A 22581-nucleotide genomic window follows, 5' to 3' on the forward strand; every position below is an offset into this window, starting at 1 on the left:
TGCAGTTCAGAAGTACCCATCATGCACCGAAGCCATGACACCTCTGATCCAGACTAAATAAAGACAGAAATCCCTCCTCCCCTTGGGAAGGTGGAGTTGGGATGAAAATCAGTGAATACGACCCCAAACCCCTCCCTCCCCAGTGAATATTCCACCCATTCATTTTTACACCCTGTGTAACTAACTTGCCAAAGAAACACAGGGCAGCCGCTCACCTGAGCCTGCCCGCTCTCACCTTGAGAGTGTCCTATCCGTCCTTTAATAAATCCTCTTTACTTTCTTAGCCTCCGCCTCTAGTCTCTGAACTCCTCCTGGGACGGGACGAGAACCTGGACACTGGCCACGTCTACCAGCAGCACTTCGCCTTCTCAGCCCACAGAACTCTGGCAAGTAGGTGGCCATTGTTCCCGCTCACCAGGCTGGTGTTCTGCTCTGAGCTCACTAGGACGTTTCCACTAGTCGCCACTCCTGCCACTCCACCTCGGGACACGACACCCATTTTCTGCTACTTTCTAGCCTCTTTCCTTAACTTATTCTTATTCTTAGCACATGTTGTCATTTACCTTATAATAAATGTATTTAAAATGTATCCCCTTTATTTTGCCTCCCCTTGTTGGACTGTAAGCTCCACAAGGGCGGGGACTTTTTTCCTGCTTTATTCACTGCTCTACCTCCAGCAGGTAGAAGAGTGCCTTATCTTTTTGTCCTCGGAGAGTAACCTTTAAAGTGATGGAGAATATTGAACTCCACCTAGAAACTCAGGAAAGACAACAGTATATACATGAATAACCCAAACAAATTAAAAAAATAAATTACATATTAATTAAAATTAGAACAAAAAGGATTTAAACCTGGAAAAAAAGGATTCTGTACATGTAATCTTTCAGCAAAATGTGCCTTATCAGCCTTCCATAAATTGAGGTACAGCACCTCATTATTTTAGGTTGAACTTTGGTAAGAACAAATTACAAAGAGTATTAGGTACTTCCCTAAACTTTCAACACATAATACTCTGTGGTCAGTCTAAGAAAGCAATATGCATTATTTGCTTTACAGGAGAGTAAATAGTTTGAAGTAATGGACACAAATCTGCGTAAGCATAATAGTTATCATATTTCAGTTTATTTCCATGTAAATTGGTTGTTACATGCTAAGTCAGTACAAAGGATTATTTAAAAGATAATTAAATACATTGAAAATATAAAAATATAAGTGTGGCATATTAGACTATCTGATTTTTATCTAAAATTCTTTGGATTGTGCAAGCCTCATTTAATTCCCTATTTAAAATCTGACAACAAAATCACTGCCAAAAAGCATATTCTATACTGAATTAGATCATCATCCCACAGAATGCAGAACATGCCTTTCTAGGCTTTTGTATGTTCAACAACATACTAATATATTTCAGTAACTATTAAATGTCAAACATTATCCACAGAGGGTATTAACACATTAATGTTTTCATTAAAAAAGAGAGATCTCTTTCCTTATTACATTATGCATTTATACAATAGAGATCTGTCAAATAAATTACTGCAAAGTAGTTCAAGCTAGATTTTATAACACTTGAATCATATAATCAGGGGCAAATAACCTTTAAAATGGAAGACAAATGGTAAAATTCAAGGGCACTTAATTTGCATAAATGTAATGTTAACAGTTTTCCAGGTTACATACTTTCTGGTTAATTTATGTACATCTCTCTATTAAGTCTGTAACATTCTTATAGGTCAGTTTTAATTTTTCCCAATTTTACTTTACCATAGTAAAGGATATGGAAGGAGTTTGTCATATACAAAAGTAAGGCAATCTTCATAAAAACAATTCAGCATGACTAGAAACATTCTAGCATCAGGACCATATTGCAGTTCTGGTTTTGCTAATGTCTGTTTTGAAATAAATGTTTACATCTTAGAATCTCGTGTGTCTGAAACTCGTGTTTAGCTATTGGGCTCTCAGGACTCAACTCCAGGGAGTTTCTCCAGGTCAACAGTTACTGTGACCTTAGTACGGAGGCGGAGCCTTAGAACAAAGGGTTATTTATGGTACATGCTTCGGTCTTCCTTTACTTTGAAAATAATAGTAACATTTGACACCAGACTTATTGGGTTTTAAGTTTTATCCATTAAATGTCTACTATAAACACTAAATGCATTCAAAAACATCTTCTCAGACAATTGTGTCTCAACCTGGATAATAAAATAGAAGAAATCATCTATTGATTAACTAACGATTTTCATGCCAACTACAGTCCATAATCGCTAACAAATTAGAAAATGCCTACAGTGCATGAATTTAATAATAGGCCACGGTTGCCCAGAAATATATCAATTTATACACAGCAGAGTACATGTTCCTTCTTAACTTTGACTCTTGTTTATGTGCCAATGACCAATGGATTAGAGATGGTGAATGTTGTCACCATCCACCCTTGGAATAATTTAATCAGACAGAGGAGGTAATCTAATTTTTATCTCCACCTTTTCTTGGAACAGTATCTGATGGGAATGAAAGTTGGCCTCAGTTATTTCAATCCAAATTAGTGATGAAGGGATTGAGGTTTCTTGTGGGACAAACGCTATTCTTTGTAGTTCATGTCAATCAAAATTGAAATGTCTAAATAAGTTATAAGAATTTGAAATATTTGTTTCTCCCCTTTCATGTTATTACATTGTCTACCTAGAACTTAATGGTAAAAATAAGGGCCATACAAATGTTTACCACACATTTACTAGGGACCATTATACGACTTGGCAGACATTAGCATTTACTCTTACAGATGTCCACAAAAACACCTAAATTAGCAGTCTTCTATTTTGTTTTCAAACTACTTTCAAATTCACTTTAAAGTTCTTGGCTTTTTGTTAACTAGTAATTTCTAGAAGAGTTAAAATGCCTTAAAACTAAAGCATGTGCCTACACCTGTTTTTGAAAGTGAGATTTTTTTCATAGGTAAATCAAATTGCTAACTAAAGAGATGAAACTGTGTAATCGTATGTGATTGAAAATATATGTAGAAACATGAAAACAATCATTTATACAGGTCAGTCTGGCCTGTGATGTTTGTCAATTATCCTGTTGGTTTTGTGGGTTTGCAAATAATCACTTATCCAAGCTCTCCTTTAACAAAAGGAAAAAAACTCGTACTCTGGAGATCTGTCTATATACAGGGATAGAGAGAGATAACGTATTGTATCACATTGTATTGACTCTCTCTCTGAAATAGGAAAGTCCCAACCTACTACAGCTAATTCCATGTTGGAATAGCACAAAGCTATTCTACTAGGGGTATTTTTTCATCTAAAGATCGTATCTGTGAAAAAATATAAAATGTGCAACTTCCACATTCTCTCGTTCCAACAAAACTTAAGCTGAAAACAGAGACTCTTGTCGGGTGGGATGTGGAAATTAGGGCTATAAGGTCTGAAGAGTCTAAGCATTTCCAACATTCACAGCAAAACAGACTAACGTCAAGAACTTGGTTTCACAGGATGCTGGTTATCTTCAACGCATTTCTGAAGACTTCCGTGCACGGAAAGGTATGGAGAAGAGTGGTTTCTCGTTTGTCATTTGCTTTTTGTTTGACTTTTCTGTGAATTTCATATCAATTGCATGAAGTAACATTTACCCTTACTGATGTTTAATGACTTCTCTTTCTTTGGTAAGGGAAAATGGCCCACCTGCTAAGTTGTTTTTACATATTAGTTAAGGATGATCCTGGATTTTTACAAATGGCTTGCAAATGTTCTAAATCTCTCGTTATATGATAAAGTATTTCTCAGATTTACAAATTAACTTACAACAGAACAGAATTAAAACAACACAAAATACTGTGCTATAAAAAGGAAATAAATTCATGTTTACCTAAAGCTAAATGTATACTGATTATTATAAAATAACTAAAATAACCTGCACAGTGAATCTGCTTACTAACAAAGATGATAAAATTGTCGGCAAACCTTGACCAGTGGTTATGTGATTGCTACGTCACACCACATTTGTCGAAGTAGAGGTCAATTTGTAGCATCTAAACAACAAAAAGGTTGTGCAAAATGCTTGAGTATGGCCTCTTCGGGGCAGTTGCTTAAAAAAGATGTATTGCAGGGAAAGAGTCTCAGATTTCACTGTGGTCACTGAGTTTGCTCAAACTCTGAAATAGAAGGGGGAGAAATTCACACTTGGCTACTGACTTGACTCTGAAGTTGATAACACAAAGAATAGTAGCAACTGAAGCAAGCTGTCCAGCTAAACTAAGAAAACGGACATTCTCTGAGGCATCAGAGCACAGAAGCTTAAAGCTCCGAGTCCACGGTCAGACTGCGGACTTTGAAACTGGCTCCATCACTTACAAATGGTGGAACTTCCCGGGGCATCAGCTTCCTCATTTCTGAAAATAGATTAAATAATAGTGGCTAGTAGATAATCGTATAGTAGGGTTGTGGCAAATCCAGTGAGTTGATATAGGTAAAGCTCTTAGCATATTTCTGGAACATAATGAGCACTCAATGAAAGATACTACAAGAGGAGCAGTAATAATAATATTATTATTGCTATTATTATTATTTTATAAATACATACTGTTCTGATTGCACATAATGATGACTTGGGAAGGCAACAAATGTTCTGGGGATAAGGAAAGGCAAAACAATTCAAAGTCAGAGAAAAATGGCAGGAAACCAAAGCTCTAGGAGCATTTCTAAAACTAACCCTAAAGCCCAGTGTTGGGAGGAACTTTGACACTGAAGACCCTGTGAGTGCTGGCTTTGCCAACAGCATTCCCAAAGATGGCGATATAAGCTTAGAGCAAAGGGCATCAGAGCAGAAAAAAGCTTTAAGGCTATATTTAAAGTTTTTGCATTTGACAGGGGTGGGTTCAGATTCCCAGGACAACGAATCCTGGAAGACGCATTTATTTTATAAGCAAGCAGTTTGCATTTACCAGGTGGATTATCAAATTCTCTGAGCAGGGATACTGGTGGAAAATCCAAATTATTAAACAATGTTCATAACTTGTCCAAAAAAGGAATGAAAAAATTCCTTTACTTGGAGCAGAGGACTTGTGGCGGGGGGAGGGGGGGGTTCACATTTCAATAGGTTTTTAAATGTCAGTGGGATAATAGGCCAACATTAAAAAAAAAAAAAAGCAAGACCCTTGATTCTACGTTTCAATTTTTGTTTTTAATTCCTGCCTGCCAACTTGCTCAACTCACCTTATTTGAATGGATGCTACTTAATGCGGCAGGCACTGATTCAAAAAAAATTGGCTTCTCTGGATCTAGGTTCCCACAGTATTTCATTGCTCTTATCAAGGAAGCTATAAGAAAGCACAAATGATGTAAGGATACACGGAGCAGCGGAAGGAACGTGTTCAGTGTTAGCCAAGGCTACTCCCTTACCTGTGCAGTGGGCGAATGACACATCCACACTCTTGCTGTTACTGTCCGTGTAAACCTGGAAGAATTGAAAAAGTACACCCACAATTAATTCAGGATAGCTGGCAGGAAGGAATAAGACAGGCTTTTAGAGGAAAAGACAATTTCTAGTTAAAAAAAACAAAGCCAGCGTCTATGATGTCAGACCACCAGGGGGCGGCATCGTCACACAGGCAGGCACACGGGCACGCTTCTGAAAGAGGCTGTCTCAGCACACCAAGATGAGGGCAGCAGGGCATTCGCCTTTTATGTAACTAACTTTGACTGTTTAATATTTTCCATCCCATTTAATAAAAATAAAAACACCACCTTTCCTTCCCTGTAAGAATGACATAAAATTGTTCTCCACCGTCTTTTATTGGAAGTCAAGGACCCATATATGAAAACAATGAAAATTGCTGACCTACTGCTTACTTTAATATTTTTCAACAATTCATAAATATTCATGAATTCTCTAAACCCCACCCATGGACAGTAAGCTGAGAACCTCATAGTCAAAGCGAAGTCTGATTGCCCAGCTTCCATTTTTAGGGTCCATCAAGATGAGAGATCGTAACTAATTTGCTTGGCGTACTAAATTCTTGCCTCATTTAAGTCCTAGAAAAATCTCAAGTAGTAACCACCTTACTGAAGCCCTGATTTTAAATTTGTCCAGACCAAAGTCAGCTCACGAAACTCAGTAAAAGTAAATCTAGAAGTTTTAGTGACAGCAGGACAGACTTGGTCATGTAACAGTGATGTAGCTTACATATACAATGTAGAGACGTGCATTTAAGATATATTCTAAGAGTATGTGTGATACACCCCCAAATGTCCCTTCTGTTCTTCCAGCAATAAGCAGTTCTTCCTATGGCAGAGAAATTATGGAATAATAGATGTATCACTCTGAGCACAGTAAATAAACAAGCAAACAAACAAATAAACAATACATGGACTGGGATTTTTCCATTGAATACATGACTCCTGTTTTTGTAAGTTAAAATTACAATTCAAAGTGATCTGTCAGTGTTGTACTTTATCTTAAGTTCGGTGAAGAATAAGCGCATTGCTATGGTTGGTTTGTTGATGCTGATCAACATATTCTCCAGTTCGCCAGCCTCTCTGGTGTCCTAAGTAGAAGAAGAAATTAAACTCACTCTACTGTCTCCAACCTGTAGCTCTTAGGAGAATATTCCTTATACCAAAGCGACTAAGAGAATAATCCGGGGAGTGTTATTGCAAAGCAGGAAGACATGCGTCGTCAAAGACACTCTGTGGTTCTTTACCCTGGACCCTCTTTCAGGACGGCAGAAGTTAAGAAATAGGATTAATTGCAATGATATTATTTTAAGAAAAGACTTCCGCCAAAATGAGAACAAACAATAAAAGCTAGCATTACTGAGCACTTACTAAATTCTAGAAACTTTTTCACATGCTTTATATGCAATATGTCATTTCTAAGAGCTTCACTTGATGAAGTGGGCATTCCTACTTCTAGTTTGCAGAAAAGCAAACAAATACTTAAGCCCAGATCCTAGAACTGGTTATATAGCTGAGATCTGGACCCAGAGTTTGTCTATCTTTAAAGTCTATGTTCTGAACATACAGCACGATTTACTGTAACCGTGGTGAAATAAACCAGACAGTAATAAGGAAATTTAAACGGAAGCACTGATATAAGACGGCTGGTTTTGTACATACAGATGAAAAACACCAGGCCAAGGGCAAATGTCATTTTCTGCCAATTTAAAAATAAAATGGATTGGTTGACTTATTCCTTCATGCCCTTGTGTAGTATTTTAAAACCATTAAGATGAATTTTTAAATGTCCTTTCTCAGCACGCCCAATACCTAGATTATTTGAATTCCTCTGAATTTTCAACCTTAGGTCCTAAACTCGGTGGGAATAAATAACCATTTCCTCCTTTTTACTAATTCTAAGTCCTGATTTGCAATATCTAGAGAGGGCAGCTGATAAATGCTAAAGCATATTCACAAACAAACTCAAAATACAGGCAAACAAAAATACATAACTGGCTTTTCCCAGTAAAAGGACAATCCTGGTCTAGTGTTTCTTAAAACATGATCCTTGGACAACCCATGGTTGTTTAAAATGGAGTTTCCTGGGCCAGAACCAGGACTCAGAAGACTGAGATTTTTCACCTCCCAGCTTTACTGAGTTATAACTGCCACGCAGCACTGTGTAAGTTTAAGGTGCGCAGCATAATGATGTACCTTACATGCATCAAGAAATGATCACCACAGTAAGTTTAGTGAACATCCATCATCTCATATAGATACAGAATTTTTAAAATATAAAAAAGATACTTTTTTCTTGAGATAATAACTCTTAGGATTTACTCTCTCAACAACTTTCACACATAACATACAGCAGCATTGATTATCTTTATCATGTTGTACATCACATCCCTGCTACTGATTTATTTTATATCCAGAACTCTGTGCCTTTTCACTGCCTCCATTCAGTTCCCCCTCCCCTCATCCCACGCCTCTGGTAGGCACAGATCTGGTCTCTCTTTCTATGAGTTTGTTTGTTTGTTTTTCTGTCTGGGGAGTACAGCTGACCTACAACACTCTGCTAGTTCCTGTTACACAGCATAGTGACGTAGTATTACTTTATCTTTTGAAATGATCAGCCTGAGTCCAGTTACCATCAGAAGATTGCATTTCATTTCATTTATTGAAGTATAGTTGATTTACAATGTACAGCACAGTGATTCCATTATACATATATATTCTTTTTCATATGTTATTACAAGTTATTAAATATAGTTCCATGTGCTCTACAGTAAGGCTTTGTTATTAATCTCTTCTGTATATAGAAGTTTGTATCTGCTAATCCCAAACTCCCAATTTATGCCTCCCCCTTCCTTCCCCTTTGGTAACCATAGGCTGTTTTCTATATCTGTGAGTCTCTTTCTATTTTGAAAATAAGTTCATTTGTGTCTTCTTGTTAGAATCTACATATAAATCATATCATATGATTTTTGTCTTTCTCTGTCTGACTTCATGATTATTATGATAACCTCTAGGTGCATCCATGTTGCTTCAAATGGCATTATTTCATTCTTTTTTATGGCTGAGTAGTAGTCCATTGTTTATCCAGTCATCTGTCAATGGACATTTAGGTTGTTTCATGTCTTGGCTATTGTAAATGATGCTGCTGTGAACACCAGGGTGCATGTATCTTTTTGAATTGGTGTTTTCTCTGGATGTGTGCCCAGGAGTGGGATTGCTGGATCATATGGTAAGTCTATTTTTAGTTTTTTAAGGAATTGCTGTACTGTCCTCCATAGTGGCTATGCCAAACTACATTCTAACCAACACTGGGAGGGTTTCCTTTTCTCCATACCCTCTCCAGAGTTTAAGATTACAGTTTAAACAAGCTCCCCATGTGCCCCTTATATACACAGGTTTAACAGTGCTCTTCTAGACCTTGGCAACACAGTAAATAAAAATGCTGAACACGAGAAGCCTTCCAGTGATTCGGGACTATCTGTTTACAGTCCAGATTTAGAGGCAAGAAAATTATTCAGGTTGAACCCTATGCCAAACTGTGAAGTTTTTATGGTGAGCAACAAGAAAATAAAAGCATATTACATGTGGAAAAGGGAGACTTACTTACCAAAAATAGCCACTAGCCTTAAGGGCTAGGATATTTAAAACTCAATTCTTTTTTGCATAATTTCTTTCTTTTTTGAATGTCTGCTTATTCGGAAACAAAATTACCCCTTCATTCCCCCTACACTGAGATCCACCAGGTTAGATGCTGCTCGACACCTCCCAGCAGGTGTGACAGAGCTGACACTGCACTCCGACTGTCGCATACTATGTGGCTTCCCTCCGCATAGGCCCACCATACCTTCAGGGGAAAGTCGGACTAAAGCTGACCTTTGTAATATCTTGAGTTTGAAAGGTGGAACATTTCAAATTTAAAATATAAATGGAGATACAGTTATGCAATAGCATAAGAAAACAAATCAAAATCTATGTGAGATCTAAAAACTACTCATCTTAACTCTTTGAAAGTCAATGTCTAATTCTTGACTTCCTGCCATGATGGGTAACTAACAGAAAGACTGTCCCATCTTCCATAAAAAACTGGACAAAACATACAAATTGTTCTTAGGCAATGGGAACAGACAGCAGAGGGCTGAGTTCTCTGGGAGACAGAAAACAGATGAGGCGCGCTCTCTGATCAGCTCAGCTCTCTGCTGCAAAGCAGTTTCTGGGCCATGGCATGACAACGGGGCACCTGAGCAAAACGCAGCCACTTCCCTGAGCTAAGCAGACAGAACTAGCATTCAGGGAGGACTGAGTGAAATTTGTGGGGTCAAACAATGGAAAGGAAGTTTTTGGTTGAAGGCAAAGCTTCACATAGCAGGAGGTCAGGGTAAGAGAACCCCCAGGGAGCAAACAGCCAAAGTCAAGGTGAACTGAGTTCCATGCAGCAGAGGCTGGTGGAGAACTGAGGACAGTTGAAAAATGGACATTGCCCGATCTTCAAGATCCTTGCCCATATTTAGGGTGTTGAGAGAGAGAATAAGTAGACATAAGAAAGGGGGTGCATTCCTTGTTGACTTGGTAGTCACTCTAAGAAAAAGAGCAAAAAAATCCAGAAGTTGTCTGAGTTTTCCTTGAATTGGCAAAATTAGGTGTGCTATCTAAAGAAACAGAGACTTCCGTTTTAAAGAAAAAATAGTTTTCTTTTTTGCAGCCAGGATCATGGAGACCCCATGGAGATCATGGGGTGGAGAAGTAAACACCATCCCTCAAGAGAACCGAGAAAAGCCTGCACTGGCATTATTTCAGAGACCAGGAGTCGTACCAGGTCAGACTGTGCCCATCCACGATGTGACAGACAGCGTCCCGCCATCACCAGGCCGCCACTCGCTCAAGGAGGGGACTCTCCTCCTTCCTTCCAGAAGCCTGTGATCGGACGGCCCAGCATGTGCTGTGCGCACCGCATCTCAAGTCTATGCTCGGTTCTCTCTGACCGCCTCATGTGAACACCCACCCCATACCCACCCCTACTGGCAACCTGATGGGATCTCCTGAAAATGAATCTACAGCGGTGGGAGGCAGAAAGTTCTATGTCCTTTGGGCAGAATGGATGAGATGAGCATTGAAATGAGCAGGGTCAGGACCCCAGAGCTGAGAGGCTGATGAAAACCCTGTTACTAAAAAGAAGGGAAGGACTCAGTCCAAACACAAGCAGTACAAATACCTCAACAAGCATGGAGACTCCAGAAGAGTCAAAAAAGGTCAATCCACTGCAGTCCAGGATTAAAGAACACTTTTCATTCAGGCAGGGCTGCGTAGCTTCTTCTGCAGGGGGAGCAGAGAGTTGAGTTAGGAAGAATTCCTAGAGATTTTTGCTGCTAATTTTGTTGACTATTGGGAAGATTAACAGTGGCCTCATGTTTACAGGACCAAATTCCAGAAACACTTTTTAATTTGTAACATTTTTCAGTTAATTACTAATTATTTTTGAACTCTTTGATTTTTGATCATTTAGATGTTATTTCAGGTAATTATTAGATAACTCAGATGGGAAGATGGGATAGGTTAATTACCAGTATCATTTCACAGATATACAAACTGTGAAAGTTTGTTTGATCGGCAAGTTTAAATGATTCCGAGAGGATACCTGGCAAGTTAGTGCTAAACACAGACTAGAAATGAGGCTTTTCCACAATATCACACAGTCTCCCTCATGGGTGTGCCCAGCAGTAGAGTCCTATTTTGCGGTGCCTGAAGTTTATACAATTGTTGAGTCACACTTTAAGGAAAAGATATTCAATCTATCTTGTAATAACCTTTAATGAAAAAGAATATGACAACAAATATGTATATATTTGCATGACTGGGACATTATGCTGTACACAAAAACTAACACATTGTAACTGACTATACTTCAATTAAAAAAAGAAAGTTATGAGAAAAAAAAGTCCATGGTTTCCCTCCATGGTGGCTTCAGAAAAATGGAAATATGGTTGTTTCTCAAGTAACTTTGAAAGGAAGTATGAGGGAAATCAGGCATTTGTAAAAACTGCTGCTTAGAGGTAAAAACAAGTGAGCAGAAAATACAGAATAAATGTTGAACATTTATGCAGAGCTGTAACTTTAGGAAAAGCAGAAATGCTAAAAGTAATTTTTAATATATTTTAAAAGTAGAATTCAGATATAGGATTTGTGTCCAAGTTTCATCTTTAAATCTGCATTCATATTTATTAATTGAAATAACCATAAAGCATGATGAGTCTGCTCAAGAAATTTTTTGAAATGTAGTGAATGATACAAATGTGCAAGATCCTATTTCTTTCTTCTAGGAGCTTATCCCTGAGCACCAAGGAATAAGATTGGTAAATAATATATGAATAAAAATGAAAAAGAATGGAAATTTACAAGGAGACGTCTCCTGGGAGCAATCAAGGAAGGCTTCCTGCAAAAGTAGCCGTGAAGGATATATGTAATTACAAACAGTAGAAACAATATGGAGCTGTAAGCATTCAATCATATGGGCAGCTTTAATTAAACGCTGATAGTTTGAAATCTCAAACTCCTCCTGCTCCCATTCCACCAACGTTTACTGAGGACCTACTACATGCCAGGCACTTCAGTGCTGTCTCCCATGAGAAGGAGGGCTAAGGGCAAGTACAGATTCAGGCTTTGCTACCATTGGCTGAAAATGATAAATTAGAACCTCAAACAAAATGGAAAGTGACCACAATTTAGCTCATCAAATGGCCACTCAGTAGTAATCATTATCATTCAATACTTGCCTAACTAAACATAGGACCCATCCCTACTATGCAAGGGCTCTTACTTATATCCTCAGATATAATGTGCCCTTGCTCACTATCAGAGATGGGGGGGGTTAAGATCACAGGAAAAATTAAAACATGTACCCTGTCCTAAGCAAAGATAAACAGTGGAATGTTGATACATATTTCCTTTTATCTCCTAGTTGCATAAACACATGCACGCATGCGTGCACACACACGCACACAGGTTGGTACTACATTAATTAGATAAGAGATACTTTATTCCACCTTGTTTAGAATTACAGAGGCAGAATTACTAGATCAATATTAAAAGAGTTGCTAAGACATCAGCTCATTATTTATCTGGGACATGTAGTCCCTTGTAAATTTTTTATGATTCATAAATATATTTTTATCCAATTTGGAAACATTTTATTGACTTTTCAGAGCACAAGAATTTCTCATTCACAATTAAACATCAGATAAGCTTCCTTATAAAAGTTTAATAATTCATATGATATATATACATAAAATATATATAATGGATTTAGATATTTTCTTACAAAGTTAGATATAAAAAGCTTTAGAAAAGTAATCATGTTTGCAATGTACCACGGAGTTCAAAATTTAAAGGATTCCTATGCAGATACTACTGAAACATCTGTTTTAGAAAATAAAATGTGTATGATTTTTAAAGGACAGCTCAGAGCAGCTCTTCTGACATCTTCTCAGCATGTCAACTGTGTACATATCTTTTCAGTTCCATGTTTAATGACAGCATGTTGGTAACTTGGAATCAGTCCAAGGAGAAATATTTACACCATGGAAACTGGCAAATGCAACAGATAAGTGCTTCTCCACCCCTCCATGCCACGTTCTCCACTCCAAGAGTTGTTTGTTAAAGATTTACCAGCACATCACTACTTCAACCTGGGTACTCTTATTAAACACAAAGAAAATAATCAGTGACTTTAAAAAAAAAAAAAAAATGGCTTGGATTAAATAAATAACCTAAACCTCTGACATCTTTAAGAATAGATTTTAAAATGACAGTGATGATACCAGTTGATAACAAAATGAGTAAAGTCTTTTTTTGTGTCTCCTTATACTGTGCTGTTCTTAACAAATGACATGTCTTTTACAATATAGTACTTATTTCAAAATACACTAAATCTAAAATCCTTAGTCCAAAAAATGTGTGTAAAAAAAGTTATCATTAATATCTAACCCCCTCAAATTAAATAAGTTATGAATTCTTTGAGATCTTAAAGCCTCATTCTTTATTTACTAGAGAACATACTTGTCATTGGCAATGTTCAATATAATTCAATATATATTCAATATAATCTGAAAAATATTAGCAGTTGTTTTATTTAGGAAATGTCAATGCATTGTTTTTCATGAAAGAAACTTCATAAATTATTATCTACAACTTTAAAGTGATGGCATGAGTTCTGTCATCCCCACTCCTTAGCCAGCTAGACATGGCTAATTAATCCTGGTATATTTTTCCACTTAGGTCAAAGAAGATCTTAGAAATTTTATAAATTCAGTGCTTCAGGAAATTTCATAAGAAACGTACTTGTCAATCTGAACCCAATATTCCAGTGGAAAAACTGCTTATAGGTTATTTAGAGAGATTGATCACTAGATATAAATGACTAGGAAATGATGGTAAAGGGTACAGAAAATTATTTAAGAAACAAGTTATTTTTTCTTTTCTATCCTATCATGTTTGTTTCACTTGTAAATGACACTTGCCATTCTCTGTTTTTTTGGTAATTATTTCATAATTGAAGTGATGATACATTGTTAACTATGAAAATGTTTGGGGTTGATCAACAGCAAAACAGAACATTTCCTTCCGTTGTTTCAGAGTGTTCTTGCTTTGTCTTTGATTTTTACATCTGAGTTTCCCCTTTCCTGTTCCTTTAATCAAAATATGTGCACATTTTCAGACCATAGAAAACAAAATAAAATAAAGCAAAATGAAAGAACTGTGCCATGTAGTTGTGGATAATAACTTAAGTAAGCTATTTTAAGAGAAGCAATTCATGATGTTTTTTGTAAATAAAAAAAGACATCCTTAATGGTAGAGTTACCAATTCACTGAAATGAAAATTTAAATACAATGAACATTCCTGAAATCTTTCCAAAATAAGCTAGGTTTTCTTGTACACAGTATCCTCTCAGTTCTGCCACTGTTCTGTTTTCATGCCTATAACCTTGTGTTCTAAGCCTCTGAGTAAATCAACCAGTGCAATAAAAATCACATTGTTGCAGAAAAGAGGAAAGTGAAGGCACAGCTAATATCCTGCCTTAAGCAAAATGAGGTAAGCCTGGAGCACGTGCAAAGGAGACAACTACTTAACGCCCACGTGGGGTGTGGGAAACGATGGGCTTCACCTACAAACACAACATTTCAGAAAGAGGTTAACCATCAGGTGTGGGTGGGCAATTAACTCCAGACTGAGCAAGCCAGCTCCTCCCTGTGGAATATTCATTAACTCCTTTAATTAAAAAGTACTCATCGTTGCATAATTTAGCAATGATTCTTTTATACTTCAAAGGGTTCTTGACAGCCTGTGAGTCACTCACAGGGTTTTAAAAGAAGGCATTTTCTGTTGATATTGAGTAACTGTTGAGAAGCAGATTTATATCTCTAGCTTCTCAAGGAAACAAGGATATCAGAAATATTTAGGACAAACCAAAACACTGTCTGTGCAAAACATGTGCACATATGATTGAGCGACTCTCTTATTCATTCATTTATTCAGGCAGGCAGTCATCGACTTACAGAAGTATCGGGTGCTTACTCCAAGCACTGTCCTGAGAAAAACAAGCAGAATGATGGACAAGAGAGATGATGGTCCCTTCCCTGAAGAGGTTCGCAGCCAAGCTAGGCAGCCAGTCAGCTGAACTAGTAATCTGAAGTATCAGAAAGGCTGGAAAAGTCCTGCAGGAAGCGCTAAGGACATACAGCAGTGAGTGGGCATGGGAGGCAGAGTAATGGCCCCGGTGATGTCTATGTCTTCATCCCTGGAACCTGTGGGATAGGTTGCTTTACATGGAAAAACAAATTTTGCAGATTTGATTAAATTAAGGTTCTTGAGATGAGGGGATTACCCTGGATTATTGGCAGGGGAGCGTGTTCCTATGTAATCACAAGAAGGAGATGTGGTGATGGAAGACGAGGTCAGAGAGAGATCTGAAAATGCCAACACTGCTGGTTTGAAGATGGGGGAAGGCATCTATGGCCATACACCCTGAACACGCCCGATCTCGTCTGAAGACAGGGGTCAAAGAATGTGGATGGCCTCCAGAAATTCAGAAGGGCAAGGAAATGAAAGGATCCTCCCCTAGAGCCTCCAGGAAAAATACAGTCCTGCCAAAACCTTAATTTTCTCCCCTAAGGTTCATGTCAGCCTCTGTCCTCTAAAACTGTAAGATGATACATTTGCGTTGTTTTTAGCCACTAAGTTCGTAGCAATTTGTAACAGCAATAGGAAACCAACACACCTGGGCTGCTGGTTTGGGGAGCTGGATGAGGGGTGATTTTGGACTCCAGGATCTGTGATGGCAGAAATCATGCCTCTTTCCTTCATCCTTGGATATATAGCGCCTGACAGCGCGCCCAGGACTCAGGGGATGTTCAGTAAATACAAGAAATATTTGTTGAGTGAATGCGGACATTAATACAAGAAGGAAAGGAAGAGTGGGACCTGTAAACTGAGACCTGGGGGATCATGTGAAGTTAAGCAGGTGAGAAGGTGGTGGAGGTGATCCTGAAAAATCAGAACGCTAAGAGAGACACAGACAGAGTGCCTCTTGGTAATGGCACAATGCGACCAGTGTTGTGGAACACAGCCTACTGAACATGGTGATGGAAGAATTTTTCACATTTGAGCAATTTTTGCTTTCTTTCAGAGAAAGATGAGATGACTGCCACCTTATTATTTACATAACTTGTACATATATTTTGATTATTCAGCCAAACCTTCCTCTTCTGTAGACTCTCAAAGAGGTGGTACGTTTTCACTCTCCTCCCTCTCTCCCAACCCCGTGCTCAGCTAACATCTCCCTTTGCGTTAGTTGCTTCGAGATCCCTTCAGCGGTCCCCAAAACCCACAGATGTTCCTGGATGATCTTCCAGTAGCTTAAATTCATCATCCCTCCAGAATAAACGTTCCTTTCCCTTTAGTTACCCTCCTGGGTTTATTACCCCAGTTTGAGAGTTTCAAAGCTTCAAATCATCATTTGTAGTGCCCTCTCCCTTCCCCCAATACCAAAACAGTGCTAGCTGTGTTGAATACATGCGGAAATCTCTTTTAAGTCCATCTTCTATCTCCATTTTCATAAGCTTGCAAACAAAGCAGAGGAAGACAGTACCGTCTGTCGCCTCCTTTTCTCTGGATTAGCATCAACCCTCCCTTCTTGCGTGCGCCCCTGCAGACTGCACCCAGCTCAGAACTGCCAAATTTCAGCTTCAAGCACCCTTCCTATACACATGTGTGCCTTCAGCAGGGACTCGAGTTCCTCCTCTGTCCCCAACCAACCACATGATCCTGAGCAACTTTCCTATGGCCTCAACTTCTTCCTCAGTAAAATGAAGAATTTCCTATTACCTACTTGAAAATAGAAATATATTTGCCAATTCTCTGTTTCAGTTATTGAGAAGATTGTCTTTTAGAAACTTGGAAATGCTATACAAATGGTAATTTTCATTTATTGACCAAGTGTTTATTGAGTAATGAAAGATAATGAAATGGAAATTAAAAATGCATTCTTTCCCTTGAAAAATCTAGTTAGGAGGAAACAAATAAATAAATAAATGCACAAATAAAACAACTTCATAACCATATGAGGAGATATGTGATGAGTGAAGCATGTGCGAGGCAGTCTTCCACGCCACTGTGGTTTCCATCTTGCAGCTGAGATGCCGAATTCCAGCCTGCCCTTGACCACGCATCCCCCTACACGGATCTGGCTGGTTGGCTTCTCTACATAATGAGGTTGCCAAGGAATGTGTCCCTTCAATGTACTTTACTTCTCCATTAAACCTTGAAGAAAGTATAATATTTGGATTGGCGGGGGAGAAAAAAGGAGATGGTTCTAGAAGGGAGAATAAAAATAAAAGATCAGAACCAGGGGTGATTAAATTAGATGCAGGGGCCATGGACTGACTCATCTGACTTGGAGACAGAACTCATGCGATGTGTAGAGAAATCAGTTTGAGAAAATAAGGCAGGGTTTTAGGTGCCACGCTGAGGAGTGGGCACTTGATCCTCCGAAGGGAATCTTTTTAATCTTTTAAGCATAAGAGGGTTTTGTTTTTTCAAAAAGGTGACTTAAGATTAATTTGTCATTTCATCATGGACTAGAATAAAGCTGGATGGCAACTACATCTGATCTTGTGTGTGAACGGCACCCATTTGCTGCAGCCTCCTATGTAGAAGCTTTGCAGGTTCCTTTGGCTCGTAGGAGGAAGTGCCTCGACTGATCAGTCCTGTCTGATCTAAGCACAGGATACGGGGAGTTTTCAATCCTTGGAGTAAGACCAAGAATGTCTCAGACTAGGAAACAAAACAATATGAAAGTCACACTAATTCTCTTTGAATACATTCAAGGACAGAATCAGAGTCACAGAAGTGAAAATGTAAAGGCAGTGAAGCCAAGAGTTACACGTTTTAGTAATTTCAGAGAGGAAATCAAGAACGTGGGCAGTAACTATAGCCTCAGCACTGCGAGCACACGGAGGTGAGAGCGGGATGGCGATCCTGAACGAGAGGGAAGGATGGGAGAACCCAGGATACTGTGGAGTGTCGGAAGAGGGCAGGGAAGGAGGATGCCAGGAAAACACTGGCCAACCAGTTCTGGCTCCTACAAAAGGGCCACTGGGTGCCAAAGGCTTCACAAGGACACGGCAGAGGGGACCACACCCATCAGCTACTGCTCTGTGCAAAGTGGGCTGAGCTGGTGACGCAGAGGTGAGAACACCCTCTAAAAGTTTCCAGATTAGCAGACGAGTAAGGCCCTCAAGAAACAATCATTAAATAAGCACTACGCCAGTATTATGTAAGCTTTCCTTGCGAGCACAAGGCAGGAGAAAGTAAATTTGCCACAAGAAGCTGGAAAAGACCAAAGAAGCTAACACTGAGCTGCATCCATGTTGATGTGGGTCATGCAATGAATTCATATATTTATATAACATTTATTCTATTCTATTCTAAATATTTGTAATATTTATTTTAGTAACATATTCTACATTCTACATTTATTTAGACTACATTATATAAAGTAATAAAATAGATATACTACATAATATTTATAATATTTTATTTATTATAATATATATTATATAGTGCTTATTATAATATGTGTGTGTGTATATATATATATATTCCACATGTTCTTTATTGATTATACTGTTAGTAGATATTTTAGCTGGTTCTGGATTCGGGGGAGTTATAAACAAAGCTACTATGGACAGTCCCATAAATGTTTTCAGGTATAAATATTAAGAGATTCCTTTTTTTATTGTCTTCAGAAGTACAAAAAGCAATACATCAGCTTTTCCTATTTTTCTAAGGTTACATAATGCAATTTTAATTTTACAGTATGTTTCCCTTTGTCTTTTTATTTTTGCCCAGTTATATGTATAAGACTCATCTAGTTTCCATTATTGTGTAAGTAGACCACCTAATAAATATAGCAAATAAAAATTCAGATGCATAAATATACCACAGCTAGATACACCTGCTACTTTTTTTCTTTGAAATATGATCTGTGTCCAGTTGTAATAGTTTACACTTCCACTAGCATTGTACCAGGTTTCTTACTGCTCCATATCCTCACCAACCCTTGGTACTGTCAGACTTTTAAAATTTTACCAATTATATATATATATAAACACTATACATATATATAAAATATATGTGTAGTGCTATTTATTGTGGAATTAATCTACATTTCCCCAACAATTATCTTGAATAACCATAGTGAATTCAAACATATTCTCATATGTTTATTGGTAAATATGAAAATGTCTCTTTTTGTGAAATGCCTGTTCATGACCTTTGCCCATTTTCCTAACAGGTCATCTGCCTTTTCGATTCCTTGATATGCTGCAGAGTGTAATTCTTTGCCCATTTATATGTCATATCTATCTTCTTTTACTCTGGCTTATTTTTTCATGCTTTATAAGTGCCTTTTGGTAAATCATCATCATCATCTAGTGAAGTTGAATAATGTGTCTTTATTCTTAATGTTTTACATTTCTTGTATAAATTCTCCTGTCTTCTCTTCTAAATTTATATTTTGTCTACCACTCCTAGAACGTCGATCCACCTGGTATTGATTTGGGATATGGTATGGGATCGAGGTCTAAATTCATTCATTAGCAATGCATGATTGTCCCATCATTGACAATCATTGATTGTCCCATTGTCTTTTGCTCACTGCTCTGAAGCGTCACTTTAGTCACAAATCAAACACCAATATATGTAAGCATTGTCCTTACTTCTGTATTCTGTACTCTGTCCTATTGATCTATTCATTTATCTCTGAATTGGTACCATGCTGCTCTGAGTATTAGGGCTTCGTAACACAGCTATACACACAATACATAGTAAGAACACATGCTCTCCTTCTTGTTCATATATTTCAACAGTCTTGCTGTTCTTGGCCACTTGAGTTTCAGTACAAAATTTAGAATGAGCTTGTCAATTGCCATTAAAATGTCCTATTGAAATTTTAATTGTGATTAAATTTATATCTATAGATAAATTCAAGACCTGACATCTTTTCAATATTGTGCATTCTAATCAGTGGATATTTCATTTATTTTCATTTTAACATAAATACCATTAATTTAAGTGTTTCAGGTATTTTTAACGCCTCACAATAAAGGTTTATACCTTTGCAAGTTTATACATCTTAAATTCACTCTTAAAAGAGAGTAGGAGGATGAGGAGGAAGAAGAAGAAGAGAAGAAGGAGGAAGGGGAGGAGAGATAAGGGAGAAGGAAGAAGGAAGAGAGAAAAAAAAAGAGAAGAGGAGGACAGAGCAGGGGAGGGAGAGAGAGCAGGAGGAGGCGGAGGATAGAAGGAGGAGGTAGCGGAGGAGGAGAGAGGAGGGACAGAGGTAGGAGGCAGAGAGGGAGGAGGAGAAGAAGATTGCATTCTCTGATCTACATTCAAGTCAGAACACTTAGATTATTTTTTTAAAACTAACTCACCATTACAATTGCCATTGGATAGAGAATTGAGCAATGTGTTTTGTTCACACTGAAATGAAAACAAATATAAAGGAGAATAACATTATAAAAATTCATTTATGTTCCCAAAAAGCACATCATTCCCTTCTCCATAAATAACAACAACAAAAAAGTCTCCAATATTTATTTTTCCTTAGCCTTTTCTCAGAATGATAAATATAAAAACTGAAATAATAAAATGGTACTTATTTCTAAGTATATGTTAGCTCAGTGGGTAATTTATCAAGTCAGGCTATCTTCTTTAGAACATTTTCTGCAAGACTGAGTTTGTTTTCATTTTTGATGAGGAATTAAACATTTGCATGTGCTTTTTATGTAGTGTATCCAATCAGAAATTAACCTCATTAACACAGCACGCTCAAAGAGAGAGCCCCCAACCACACATTTCATATCACACACATTAATCTGAAGAACCATGAAAATGCCCGAGAAAGACTCCTGATTTATGGAAATACTGAAGAATGAAAATGACTCTATATCCTTCAATTAAACTTTTTTGAAATTAAAAATAATTGATGTCTCTAAAATTATAACATGCAATGTACTTTTAAAAGTGAGGTATTGTTATTATTGTTAATGATGGCAGCAGTTGTTATTCCTTGAGTACTTACTGTATGCCAAGGACTTTACATTAATCATTTAATCCTCAAAATAATCCTATGAAGTTACTGATCTCATTGTCCATATGAAAATTGGAAAAATTCCAAATTTTGGAAGACTTCTAAAGATTGGAGTGGTTAAATAATTTGTCCAAAGTCACAAAGCTAGTAAGAACCTGAGTTAAAGCCTGAGGCCATGCCTTTCCACTCGGAACCTCAGGCTCTAAACTGCTACATTACACTGCTTCTCACAGGAAGTCGGTCTTCATCTTAGAGGGTGACTACAGAATATCTACTTTCCCTTCTTAACACTCAGTGATGCAGTATATATGTGTAATCTGATTCAGACAGCTACCAACAATTTCCACCAGGTTATTTTTTCATTTCTGAGTCTCAATCTTCCTTTTTTGTAACATTCAGATAATGCCACTTACACCATGGGGCTGATGACAATTAAGTTAGATAGCCCACTTAAAGGGAGCAGCCCCGAAGACACATTCAGTTAATGCGAATCTCCTTTCCCTCCTCTTAAAAATACCTTGTCTGAAATCTCCCATGAAGAAGAATTTCAGATCATTTATGAAGATCGTCTACCCTGGAGGAGGTGGAGCATGACCTCCCACTCCCTAAGTCTGGGCTGCACACAGTGACTTGCTTCCAAAGAGTCCAGCATGAAAAGGGGGCAAACAGAGTAACTATACAGTGAAGAAACCTGAAAACACTGCCTCCTCCAGGCAGCCAAGGTCAACATCAGCAGTGATAAATCCTGATGATACTATGTACCCTTGATATGATGTGATAACAATCACATTTCATCTCTATAGTTTTTCTCCTGTAAACCCGTATCCCCAGTCCTACCATGAGAAAAAGAACACTAAATTCCAACAGAGAGCCATTCTACAAAATATCTGACCAGCACTACTCAAAACTCTCAAGGTCATCAAAAAAGGAAAGTCTGAGAAACTGTCACGGCCAAGAGGACACTAAGGAGACAGGACAACTAAATGTAATGCGACATCCTGGATGGAATTCTGGAGCAGAAAAAGGACATTAGGGATTAGGGCCAGGATGTCGGAATAGAGGGACCTTGAGCTCACCTCCTCTCATAAACACTAAAATCACAACGAACTGCTGAACAGCCAATTATTAAAAAGACTAACACCTAACAAGGAAGATCTTCTGCGTCTAAAGACATAAAGAAGCAGCCACAATGAGACAGAATGAGGGGCACACTCGTGAGACAATCAAATCCCACGCCCCGCTGGTGGGCAACCCACAAGCTGGAGGATAATTACACTGCAGACATTCTCCCCTGAAAGACAGAACTCTGAGCCCCACCTCGGGGGCCCAGCCTGGTGGGAGCAGGGATCCGTCATCAGGAACAGGTGCCCCCAGGGCATTTGGCTTTGATGGCCAGTGGTGCTTAATTGCAGGAACTCTACAGCACTGGGGGAAACAGAGACTTCACTCTTAAAGGATGCACACACAATCCCACTGGGACCAAG

The 22581-nt window shown here is 38.1% G+C and overlaps 1 protein-coding gene across 5 annotated transcripts in view; it reads right to left on the reverse strand.

The window, feature by feature from the left end:
- Positions 1-1100: 1100 nt before the first annotated feature.
- SLC26A7 (solute carrier family 26 member 7) overlaps positions 1101-22581 on the reverse strand; it is a 136675-nt gene continuing 115194 nt past the window's right edge. For 2 of the 5 annotated variants that reach the window (XM_064476970.1, XM_010975994.3), the window contains exons 15-19: positions 20439-20487; positions 10663-10763; positions 5400-5454; positions 5214-5317; positions 1101-4153 (exon numbers count right to left, since the gene is read on the reverse strand). In XM_064476970.1, coding sequence (XP_064333040.1) covers positions 4118-4153; positions 5214-5317; positions 5400-5454; positions 10663-10763; positions 20439-20487 — 345 coding nt within the window. In that variant the 3' untranslated portion in view covers positions 1101-4117. Of the gene's footprint in view, positions 4154-4352; positions 4391-5213; positions 5318-5399; positions 5455-7677; positions 10029-10662; positions 10764-16913; positions 17263-20438; positions 20488-22581 lie in introns of those variants that run through there. The other 3 variants (XM_010975996.3, XM_064476972.1, XM_064476973.1) reach the window with 3 other exon arrangements.

Source organism: Camelus dromedarius, chromosome 20 (assembly GCF_036321535.1).
Source record: "Camelus dromedarius isolate mCamDro1 chromosome 20, mCamDro1.pat, whole genome shotgun sequence".
In the NCBI taxonomy this organism is placed as follows: domain Eukaryota; kingdom Metazoa; phylum Chordata; class Mammalia; order Artiodactyla; family Camelidae; genus Camelus; species Camelus dromedarius.